The sequence below is a fragment of the Tinamus guttatus genome, unplaced genomic scaffold (genome assembly GCF_059628265.1).
Source record: "Tinamus guttatus ecotype Peru unplaced genomic scaffold, ASM5962826v1 Tinamus_guttatus_pri_ptg000044l, whole genome shotgun sequence".
Lineage (NCBI taxonomy): Eukaryota > Metazoa > Chordata > Aves > Tinamiformes > Tinamidae > Tinamus > Tinamus guttatus.
The window spans coordinates 3,729,936-3,742,228 of record NW_028288578.1 but is presented as its reverse complement, the minus strand read 5'-3'; the positions used below and the strand labels follow the sequence as shown (position 1 = coordinate 3,742,228).

Genomic DNA, 12,293 nt, shown 5'->3' with positions numbered 1-12,293 from the left:
AATTAGAGACGACTTTCCTGTTTGTTTTGTATGAAAGGCAATTGTGCTGAGATGTGCATGCATTCGCATGCTAGAAATTGTATGCATCGGTCACCAACACAAGGGAAATGCTGAAGCTGGTGTTTCGACTTCAGCTTCGAATGCTTTTGTGTTATTCATAAGTTTGATGTTACTATACGTAGGGGTTTCTTCATGGTAACATCAAATTTCAAGTTTGGACTGACAGATTGCAATATTTAAAGAACAGACTAAATAAACTTTCCAAAAAAAATTGTAGGCACAAAGAATAATGCTATGGCATGACACCAACTTCAACAACAGTTGATTTTTTTTTTTTTCTGTCTAGAGCTAAGTTATTAGGAAATGTTTCTGTGTAATATTCTTGTTTTTAGAGTAGTTATTGAGGTATGCAAATACTTAAAATCTGAAACATAAATATATATGAAATATATAAATCTTATCTCATCTCTTTGTGTGTAAAATAGAGCCATTCAAGTTTGTGAGATTCATCAAGGTGATGCATTAATTTTTTTTTCCAGGATTTTATAGTGCCATTAATATTAAATGAGATCTCATCTCACAGGAATGCCAAATGTGACTGGCAAACAGCTGTTCCATGAATCACATTAACAGTCAATAAATTTTTATTTTCTGTTCAGGGCTTTGGATAGTTTACTCTATCTGGAATCTAATAATGGTTTCTGGGGTGAATGCTTGTCTTGGGCTTTGCCCATGCATCCCCCCCCGCTCTGTATACAGGCTCATCAAACAGAAATTAGCATAACATAAACAGTCACAAACGGAGCAAACCCTGGTCACTTTGCTGGGAGCAACACCCAGCGCCGGCAGTGCGACTGTTGGAGATGCTGGCTCTGTGCTGCCTGCCTGGCAGCAGATTTGGAGCCATAAGTTAAGGGTAAATCACTATGTCAGAAGCAAATGCAGAAAGAGAATGAAGTGCAGAATTTGCTCTTTCGTGCTACAGACGTGCGTGATCCCTTGCATTAGGCTGACTGGGCCCGTGGTGCTTGGGGCTGCGCGAGGCCACCGGGTCAGTGTGTCACTGCGGCTGCCTCAGCCTGGCCACACACACCCCACTTGCCCTCAGGACTAGACAGAAACCCAGGAGAAGAGGAGAAACATTAGCCTCAGTTTGCCGAGGGGACACTTTCCAGCGGGGCCTTTCCAGGGGCCTGCGGTCAGGAAGGGCTGTGGCTGCTGGGGGAAGTTTTCTGTTGCAGAAGGATGGAGAGTTTTCTCCTCGCACCCATAAGGGCTCGCAGGCTCCACAGGGAGCTTTAGTGGCCCCTCGGCCTCGTGGACGGTCCTTTTGTCCCCTTTGAGGGGGGCCAGCACTGGGCCCGTCCTCGAGCAGCCTCGGGACACGTGTGTGCACCTGAGCCCCAGCACTCGCAGCCACCAGCCCCGGGTTGCTCCTCCGCAGCGGCTGGGAGACGCTCGGGCTGCTTCCCTGAGGGCCGCCAAGGGGCAAAGCCCATGGCAGCGGTGGCACTTGCGGCCGGGCTCCCTGCCCGCCCATTGTCCCTGCGGATAAACAGCCACCGCGTCCCCGGGGAGGGAGCCGCGGCCGATGCCCGCGCGGCGCTCACAGCCCTCCCCGGAGCCGCGCGCAGCCTCGGCGCCCGCAGAGGGGCCTGCGCCTCTCCCGGGCGGCGCTTTGGAGGGAAGTTATTGTCTCTGCATTGGCGCCGCGGCACTAAATCGTGTCCCTGCCCCCTGTCACGTTCGCAGGCTACGAGGCGGTTTCCGAAGCGCCGTGCGCGGCTGAAGACATGGTCTCCAACGGGACGGATGAGAACGGCTTCTTCCAGAACGGCGCCTTTGATCACTGCTTGAATCACATTCCCTCCATCTATACAGACACCTAAGAACAGACCGGCCTCGTTTCCTTTATTATACCTATAACTGTATATGTAATAACAAAGATGTTGTTCAAGTACTTTTATTTAGTCTGTATCCCTATATGTGCTCATTTAAATAAACACCTCACATTTACCAAACCATTTTATACACGAATAGTCTGTGTAAGGTACTATTGGAAGCTGTTCCTTTGCTGTGGCACTTTGAAATTCAGGCTTTAAGGGAAGGAGGAACAGTTGAAGCAGCTTGTTTTGTAAGTCCTCTCAGTAAAGTGTAAATGTAAGTTATATAATAAACTTGTAAAGAAGGTTTGTTTTTTCTGAAAAGTATGTTTTCAATTTGAGAATGTTGGTCCCTTTAATCAGTTTTCATTTAATTTGTTGGTCTTTTTTTTTTTCTTGGTACTAAAAGGATTTTTTTAATCACAGACCTCATGTATATAAAGATCTCCATTTGCTCGGCTGGTTTTATATTTTCGGTTTTACAAGAAAGCATTAAAAACTGGAAACAAGTGTCCTGTCATTTCTGAACATCATCAATCTGCCCAGCAAACCTTAGTATTACATCCTTAAGATGCCCAACATCATCAATCTGCCCAGCAAACCTTAGTATTACATCCTTAAGATGCCCAACAATGATTGAAACCAAATGGGGACACTTTGGGCACTGCAAAGTTAATCAGCTCAAGGACCGAGGGCTGGCGGTACATGTGACACAGAGGCTTGACCCATCGGACCACCCTCTGCTGAAAAAAATATGCATATATGTATTAACGTACACACACATATATAAAGCACAACTAGGTGGCAAGTCAAAGCAGCAGGGAAATCACAGCCACGAGGCCAATGTCTCCTCCAGTCGGTGCCTTTACGTGCCCCTCGCAGCCCTCCTGGGCGTGCGGGCTGGACGTCATTGCCATTTCCAACCCCTGTGGCTGTGGCAGACACCTTGTAAGGCAGCCGGCAGGTACAGTGAGGGCTTCCCAAACTGGCAGAGAACCCTGGAGCAGCAGCTTCCGAGGGCAGCCAGCCCGTCCCTGTGCAAGGTGCTGTCCCCAGGAGCGGGCAGCAGCCTCTGCCCGAGCGGTTCCTGTCACCGCTGAGCACTGCCACAAGGGGCCCTGAGGAGAAGCAGCAGGAGAGGAGGAAAGAGAGGAAGCAGCGAAACGACCCTGAAGGAGGGAGAACACAAAACTGATGTGGAGGCACCTGGTTCTTCCCACAGCCTGGCTGCACCTCCCGCGTGTACGCAGAGGAGCCTCCACTACTACTACTACTGCTGCTGCTGCTGCTCATCTACTCGGATTCATCCATATATTTGGCCTCAAGCATAAGCCATTCAGCTTAGGTCAAAACTCTTGCTTACAACATTAAAAGATGAGGCAGGTGTATGCGTATGTACATATATATATATAATATATGTATGTATATATATGTATATATATATAAACCGCCCAGCAGTAAAAGCTCCAGAGTTTTCAAAGTAAGGATGACTTAGTAAAAATATATCCAGAGACTAACAAAACCGCAATGCTTGAAACAAAAAAAATCAAAGTAATTCCTCTGCTCCAATTAGCTGGAGACATTAAAGGGAAATGGTGTCTTAAAAACATGATTAATCTAATTTCCTAAATGTTAAAGAAATCCTCCAAAAAAGTCATTTTTTTAGTTAAAAATACAAAGCATCCAAATCTAAACATACTTGATCAATTATACAAATATTTATGTCACAGCAATCAGGCGGTTTGAAACCACACAATGATTCATAAAGGTCTGGGAAACTTAAAGCAGAGCAGCTGGAGTGATGATTTAATTCCAGAATCTGTGTGAATCAGGTTTTTCTGTAAATTAAAAGGCTAGATTCAGAGAAATGCAAAGACTCTACTTTGAGACCCTATAGTTTGGAAAGTTATCCGTAATAAAGCCATTAAAATACACAATAGCACAAGTTAATGATTACTTGTGTGCTTCATTTATTTCCTTTTATTACATTTAAGTAGGGAAGTATCAAATGTAAGCTTTTCCTACAGGCACAAAGAAGCCTTTCAATGGACTTTATTGCTTGGCAAGTTTCTTGTTGTGGAGCTGTAAAAAAGCCCACCAAATAATATGTCTAATAACTGGAATAAGGCTTTGTAATAGTAGAAAATTACTACTCTGGAATTGAAACGGAGCTGCTGGTTCCCCTTGACAATCAGACAGTTTTTGAATCTAGGCAACACAATTTGACTAATAAATTGCAACAATAATTTTTAAATAGCTATAAATCATGTCTCCAGTGAATAAACCCCACATTTACATGTGCGTGCTCTGTGTGTATGCAGCATCCTTTGGGAATGACGGAGAGAAGGATGCCTGGCGCAGCCCAGGGAGCTGCCCGGAGCAGCTGGAGCCCTTCTTTGGGCTGCGCGTCCCCAGGATGCCCCAAAGCGGAGACATTCAGCAGGACCCCTAACACTTTTCATATTGTAATAATAATAAGCTTTTAATTGTATAGAAACCCAAAGTGCTTATTCTCTTCCCATATATTAATTGCAGCGCTTCACGAGCGTAATGTGGCAGGAGGTGAGGGAGTGTGCGAGATGGACCCACGAGGCACATGGTTGTATTGGCGCCAATTCTGACGTGGCACCATGAACCAGGACCCGGCGAGAGCAGAGTGACAGGTAGGGCATGAGGCTAGCGGTCAGTGGGTGCTGCTGAAAAGAAAGCACTTGGAGAATGAATTTTCAAATTGTGCTTTTGAGCTACGGACCCAGCAAAGCGTGGGGGCAGCTCCTCCTAGTCTGCAGAGAAGTCCTTCTGATACAGCAGAGCAGCAGCAAAACCTCCTCTGTGCCTAAGTTACAAAGCAGACTAAAAGCTCTGCTTTCTGGAAGGGATTTGGAAGTCAGTAGAAAGGAGCTGCAGACTTTGACACTGTTGCAGACCTGTAAGGTTGGCTCCATGGCCTGTCAGCTATTCACAGCTGCAAAACCAGTCAAGCCATGGTAGACTTCAGCCCCAATGTGGCTGAAGGCTTCATGACTCTGAGCTTTCTACCTGATTTCTACTGAAATTAAAAGTCTGTCCAATCCTTTGGCAAAAAGATTTTTGTGGTGGTGGTAAATCCAGAGAGAAAAAAAAAAAAAAGTCAAATAATTCTTCTGCATTAACACAGATCTGGCTTGAAGCAGCAGCACTCATGCAAACCAAGTGACTCAACCTTAGGAGAGCCCTTCTGGCCTTGTGTAAGTTAGGGCTCTTCTATTAATTAAGGACACCCAGAAAAGCTTGGTATTAATTTTCAAAACTGTCACAAGTCAGGGCCTTAGGGGCTTGCGGGGCTCAGCCTGTGCTCTGGGGAGCAGCAGTGCCTGTGCCCTTTGCCTGTTGGTGGGGGCCAGTCAGGATGTGAGGGCTAGGAAGTGAGTGCATTAAAAGCTGATTTATTGGAGGACTAGACTCACCCGTCCGCATTTCCAGATGTCCTCATTTTGAAGGGGCAAATTAAGACCCGCAGAGGCGGCAGCACCCAAGGGAGCAGGGAGCAACCAAGGCGACTTGTCCTGCCCAACATCCACGTGAGGCACCTGCTCAGGCAGGAGGGGCAGGATTTTCCTTCCAGGAGCCAGGATGGATGCACTTATGCACTTGCCCAGCTCCGGACAGGCAGGAGGTGCCGGGCCCAGCGCCTCCCCTGCTCCTCAGCGGAAGGGGAAGCTCCCTCACCGGGTGAGTCACCGTCTCCCAACAAACCCCTCGACATGAAAGAAGAGGATTGGGTGGGATTTACAGACTTGCCTTAATTGCTTTAATTTCATCTCCAAGATTTCATTTCCTTCTGAAAATCCTCTTAGGTGCCTACTTGCATCTTTAGGCACGGTTTGAAAGGCTGGGCTATATTTCATAGTGAGTTTTCTTTCCTATCTCCTTGGGTTGGGAACCGCACGTTTGCCTAGAAATTCTCCACGGAGCACAGATCTGCTAAAATTATAAATATAGCCCAAGCTGGGAACAGGCCCTGGAAACTGCCATGAAGTGCATGTACAGAAAACAGTGATCCTAGTCACACGAGATACCTGATACAGTTGGCAGAAAGGCAAAGCTAAACAAATGCAGGTTTACGTTTTACTATTTAAAGAATAAAATATTTGACTTGAGTTCCATTAACACCTGTCAGGATTTTGGTGCATACTCAAATCCACATTTCTAATTTTACTGCTAAATAATCCCAAACTTGGCAGCTACTAGGTAAAGCAAAATACCCCGGCTAAACATCTAAAGCAAATTGTAGCTCTCAGGAAGAGCCTTTCTGCTGTACAAATGAAGGTCATATGTATAAATGATTAGAAGCTTAAGGAAATACGTCTTCTGCTTTTTCTAAATTGATAACACACACATATTGCATTAATATTCCCACATCAATTATTGGACTTGTTCCCTACTGAAGAAAAAAAAAAAAAGATGTGATTTTTCTAATAAGCTCTAGGAATAATATTCGTGCTTTAGCACAATTAACTCTTGTTGTGCAGAGGGCAAAGATGTTGATTTAATAACCTGCGTCGCACGAGCGTCACAGCAGCGGTGACATCAGCCTCCGCTGCCAGGGAGCAGGAATGCCGTGTTTTTGGGAGCCTCGTGGGGACACGTGCTGGCCTGACGGCTGTTGGGACCAGCCCCTCGTGCTTTTGGGACGGCGGGATTCACCATGGCACACTAACCAGAACCAACTTATCCCTTGGGCTCGTAAAAATAATTTCCACATGTAGTTTACCCCTTCAAAGGGCACCGGACCTCACTAAATAGCAAGTATTTTCCGTGAACGCTCCCAGGCTAAAGCACACCTGGAGCCATCTATAGGGTCCTCGTGCATACGGGAGCCAGCCTATAGGTGCCTCGTTATCGCTGTGCCGCCAGATGCCTCATTTTGGCTGAGCACCTTTTTGTCCTCCGTTGTGCTGGGGCTGCACATACCAAAGCACCACCCGGCAACGCGGGGAGGACGGGGCCGCAAACACCCCGTTTCTGCACCCCGTGCGCCGGGACAAGCACGGCAGGCAGAGCGGCCGCGTCCCGCTCCGCGCACCTTTCCCGCTGCTGCTCCCGGCCGTGCTGATGTTTCCCTTTTCTCAGCAGAGGGAGCTCCGGCTCCGGCACATGGGGATGGGATGGTCCGGCCCAGGCTCCCGCCATCCTGACGCATGGATCCTGACCAGCCCCGCGGCCTCCCCTTGCAGGCCAAGATCCATCCCTGGAGCTTCGACTCCAGCAGGAATTTCAGAAAATACAACAAGTAGCTGTGAGGTTTTACCAGTGTTAGGGAGAACAGGGACTGCCTAAAAACTGCTTTTCTCACAAGAACCAGAGGGCATTAGGGCCCAGCAATCCCTACCCGGATGGTCACTGGTATTTTTCCGATGGGAAGGCCCTCCGGCAACGTTCAGCTAAAGTGACGCTATAGGCAGCGCTTAAACCGCCACTGCCCAGGGCCACCTCTGCCCCTCGCCTGTGTCCCCGGGGCCACCTGTGCCCGGACGAAGAGCAACATCAGGAGCGTCGTCATCGGGACACCTGGGGAATGGCCCCCCAGTAACCTGGGAGCGAGGGGTCCTGCTGGGGACACAACTGGAGGCTCCTCCGGGCAAGGCAAAGACCGGGCTGCTCCCGCCCCAGCACAGGCAGCGCTTTTACCTCCCGGCAGGAAGGGCCTAAGCCGCTGCCTTGTCATCCCGAGCCCCCTGGCTCTGTTTAATTAAGGCCATGGCTGATTGTGAGCGGGAGCGTGGATTTGGCATTGATTGGAAGCATCTTCCATGCAACAGGAAAATTCTGCCTTTAAAAAGAGCGGTTTTGCTCACAGTCTGTTGCAAATGTCACATTAACGAGATATAGTTTCTGAAGTGCTGTTAGCAACACAAAAAAACCTTTATCCAGGCAGCAGATTCCCTCTAATCCTGTTTTACTGCTCCTACATACTCTATTTCTATGAAACATTGATTGCACAGTAAATGCAGAATATTTACAATACAAAACACCAGACACTACAGACAATATAAATATACTCGTCTATATTATGTCAGAGACATATTGGCTTTAATATATCAAAATAATTTTTCTTTTCTTTTTCCCCTAGAAAAATACAGCCCTGTTTCCTTTCTCAAATCCATATTAAACATAGAGCAGATTCCAATAGTTACAACTTAACTGTTTGAAAAAAATCCAAAAGGGAGAATTTGTCATCTCTCTAAACCTCATTAAGCATATAAAAAAACGCATGTTGAAATCTAAAAGGCTTTTTACCATAGTGGTTGCTTTGGTTATATAAAAATGAAAGTATATAAAAAGAGTAATGCTCACTTTGCAAAGAAGTAAAATTAAAGTTCTGAGGCTTTCCCCCACCCTGATTTTAATTTAAATTTTAATGGCAAAGTTAAACTGGGTGAATTTATGTGATGAAGCAGCTACCTGAAGTCAGCCCTGACTGCTGAAAATTCCAGAAAGATTCCCCAACACAGAGACCTTCCTATTTCTCTTTCCGACGCCTAGAACAGGTGCTGAGTGGCCACTGTGAGCATCCAGCTGCGCCCTGGGCACCCTGCAACAGCTACGCTAACCACATCTGCCTTTGCTCAACATCCCAATGAAAAACACAGGAAAAATGGCAGAGTCACACTCGCCTGCTGGAAAAAGTCCTGCTTTTAGCTAGCATGGGAGAGAGGCTGAAGGTGCTTGGCAAAGAGCTGCTGGGTGCTGCTTATCCACGGCTGCCTTTTCCCCAGCACACCCTTTCCATCCCATGAAGCGAGCAGCCCACGTGGGACAGAGATTAAGAGATCTAGGTGCTGCTCATTTTGCCTTGAAACACATAGAAATTAGTTTACTTTTCACATTGGTGGAGCAGTGATGAGTGCACTTGTGCACTTCTGTATATATGTTCCCCTTTGTAGCATCCAAAGGCTATGTCCAGCACGCATATCTTAAAATGAACGCTGCATTTGGTCTCCATAGGAAATCAAAATTGTCTTCCAAGAGACACGAGCAATAAGAGCACAAACCTGTCTCTGACCAGAGCAGGGCAGTCCAGATATTGCTGCAGACAGTGATGGTGCAGCTGTGCAAAAGGGCTGTTCAACAGCCCTTCTGTTCAAGGACTGGGCAAACAAGCTCAGAGAGCCTTGACCAGCGCTGTGAGCTGCTGCTTTTGGAAATTCTTTCCTTTTGGGAGACTTGGGATCTATGGCTGGGGCGACAAGGGGTTGTTCCCAGAGCTGGTGGCAGCAGGACAGGGATCCAGTGCCCATCAGGATGCAGTTCTACCCCGCTTGCCTGCAAAGTTTCATTCCTAGCTGCTACAAAGGGATCCCCCCATCAGTGCCTATCTGCTGGCATCTCCTCAGCTTCCTTTCTGAAACTGGAGCTGTCACTTTTATCCACTCTCGCACAGCACTGTAATGAATCGCAAACCCTGATGCGGTATCTGACTGGTTATGGTGCTCGTTACTGAAGACTTCAGATCTGATTTTCAGCCACCTGCTTATGTTTATTTAATTACAATTAGGATTGATTTCAGCATAATGTACATTGAATATTAATTCTCCAGTTCACTTTTAGACTTTTCGCTAATGGGAAACACTTGGTATTCACGATGTGAGCTACAGACCATGCTGATCCTGTTCAATGTGCTGTCTTCGCACTGCCTGCGTTCAATACTCCCCTAATAATTACTAACATTATTCATATGCGAAGAGTAACAAAGCAGCTCTCTTTCTCAACAACTTTTCTCCCTTTCCCAACGGCCCAGGGAGGGTCTTGGCACATCCAGGGGCCGGACGGGAGATGCTGCAGGAGCCTTGGGCAGTGCCCATGTTGCTGGTGCAGGGAGAAGCAAAGCTGCTCTGCAAGGCAGCTCCAGCACTGCACTTCCATATCCTCCTTCCTCATAGCCCCCTTTTTCTAACTTGCTAAGCATTTGATAAGGGGAAGACAAAGCAATACACAAAAACACTGCAGGAAAACAGCTTACCTGATGATTTCAACAGCTGTGACTTCGGAAGTCCTCTGCAATTGTTTTAAATGATTATTTCTCTAGATGAGCACACAAGCCCTTCAGGATCACCTACCCTATCATTTCGCACTGCCTAGTCTCATCTTAAAACACCCACTTAAAAATAACAGCAACAGTCAGCTATGCAAACCAACACAATCTGGAAAAGAGCTAACAGTAGCACAACCCCCCAGCTGCTGCAGTTCCCCCTTGCAGCACCCACCTGCCCTTCAGGAAGGAGCTTGCACAGACCATCTTCCCTTCCCCCATTGCACCTGGGCCAGTCCTGCACCACCTTAATCCTCTCCTCTTTGTGCTAATGAGAGGTGTGGACTAATTACTCCATGCTCCCAAATTACTGGCAGCTGTCAGCAACCAAAAGCAACATAGTGCTCTTCTTGGGCAGCCTGGCTTGTCTGCAGTCATACTGCCAAACTTCTCCAAAACTACATTTTTAATATTCCCTTATTGATGAAGTGACATCATTGGCCTCCACTGGATTTGCTAAATTGAAATTGAGAACCCCACACAAAGAATTATTCCCGTTTTAAAGATAATGCAAGTGAGATGGAAAAGAGGATTACAGGGGCCATGGGAGTATTACTGAGGAATTGAGATGTAGAAGCTTATGATGTCTAACCAATGGCTTTCCTTGATGAACCTGCTATCGGACAGTATTTAAACAGGAGTCAGCAGTAGCTGTATGTCAGACGTTGTCCTAGATCAACTGCTTCAGCTTTAGCAAGCTGATATTAATGTCAGAGGACCAAAAAAAATTATGTATAAATACTTGTGGAGATTTTTTTTTAAATATGTATATGTACATTGCTCTTTTAGGACTATGATACTCTTCTAACTTTCTCCTCACTGAACAGTCTCTGAAATAAATAGGAGCACAACAGGGCAACTTGGAAGTGCTGATGTCAGACTGTTCCCTCAATCAGAAAAGACAGAACTTGAAAAAAGAGGAGGAGACTCATTTGCCTGATAAATCCGCAGTTACTGTCGTTTTCACACGGCCATCTCAAACCAGCTCAGCAATAATCACTAGATCAAGCAAAACTTTAGAAGTGCTAAAACTGGACGGTATGGAAAGAAGCAGGGGAAGAGAGTTCATATCCTCCAGGCAGAGCTCCGTTCTGGCAGACTGAACCGGAGTGAAAACATCTTGTCCGTTAATTACTGCCTTTATTGTTTTAACTGACGTTATCTTGCCCGGTGACCTTTCATTGGGCATTACATGCTGAATAAAGCTATAAATACCCCTGAAGTTTTACTTTGGAAGCTGAATAACACGGTGGAGGATTGACTCCTCGCCTTGGATTGAGCACTCCAAGCTCTGACTCTTTTTTTCCAGTTACTCACAGGCACCATCAGCACCACCACGGAACAGACAGCAAATGACAGTATCAGCCGGTACTGAGGGGTGTCACAGTCTTTGCAGCCACCAGCAAGTTTTGCATCTACCCGCAGTGACGGATTGAGCGGTGGCTGCTGGGGGAGCACGAGGGGCCCCATCCCAACTGCTGCAGCAGCAGGGAAAGGCACGGAGCGTGCGGAGGGAACCGGACCCCAAGAGCCGTGATGTCTGAACAGCACAAGCACATCCAAAATCCAAAGGCAACCGAATCCACACTGAGCCGCGCCGTGCACTGCTATGAGCACGAGAGGCAGAGATTTGTGTGGGGATATAGTGGCACCTGAGTAGACATCCTGAGCCAGGTGTCCCTGCTCCGTGACACCAGTCTGCCTGTGAGAGGGCTGTGCTCTGCGGGTTGTGTTAAGCTTCAGCAACAAGCCAAGGTCTCGCACTCTTTTTTGGTACCTCCACAAAACGCAAGCAACACCACAGCCTCCCATAAAGCAAAGCCAGCTTCTACAAGGGATTTTTCAGCACATGACGCTCTCCGTGTTAGTCTTGAATTGATTCCCAGTTCAGAGGTGGGGAAAGAGACAGACAATCTTTCTTATAGGAAATATAACCAAAATCCTGACTGTTTACTATTCAGAGATTACCTCATGACATCTTAAAAAAGAGAGAGAGAGAGAGAGAGAAAGAAGAATCTTAAGTCCTATGGGCTTGGCCAACTGACGTTCCTCATCACCAGAATTTCAGCAAGAGCAATTTCTCATCAGTCCATGGGCTGCATGAGCCCTGGAGAGCCACTGGCCTGCAGCAAGGATGCTCCCCTTAGGGTGGGCAAGAGAACTCAGGACATTTCTGATTAAAAAAATATATATATCCACACATGAGCAGCTCATTCCCAACTGCTGTGCATGCAGGCAGGGCTGCACGTTTGTGTAAATGGAGTCAGAAACTCAGAGGAAACTTCAGTAGCTGCAGTAAACCCAGCATCTGAGCACGAGTCCCTCAGCGTTTGGGTTCA

At 46.9% G+C, this 12,293-nt stretch overlaps 1 protein-coding gene across 1 annotated transcript in view; it reads left to right on the top strand.

The window, feature by feature from the left end:
- The window catches only part of GLIS1 (GLIS family zinc finger 1), a 167,562-nt gene extending 165,169 nt beyond the window's left edge, over positions 1 to 2,393 (top strand). The window contains exon 10 of the mRNA XM_088537118.1: positions 1,753 to 2,393. Coding sequence (XP_088393244.1) covers positions 1,753 to 1,889 — 137 coding nt within the window. The 3' untranslated portion in view covers positions 1,890 to 2,393. The remainder of the gene's footprint in view (positions 1 to 1,752) is intronic.
- Positions 2,394 to 12,293: the final 9,900 nt, after the last annotated feature.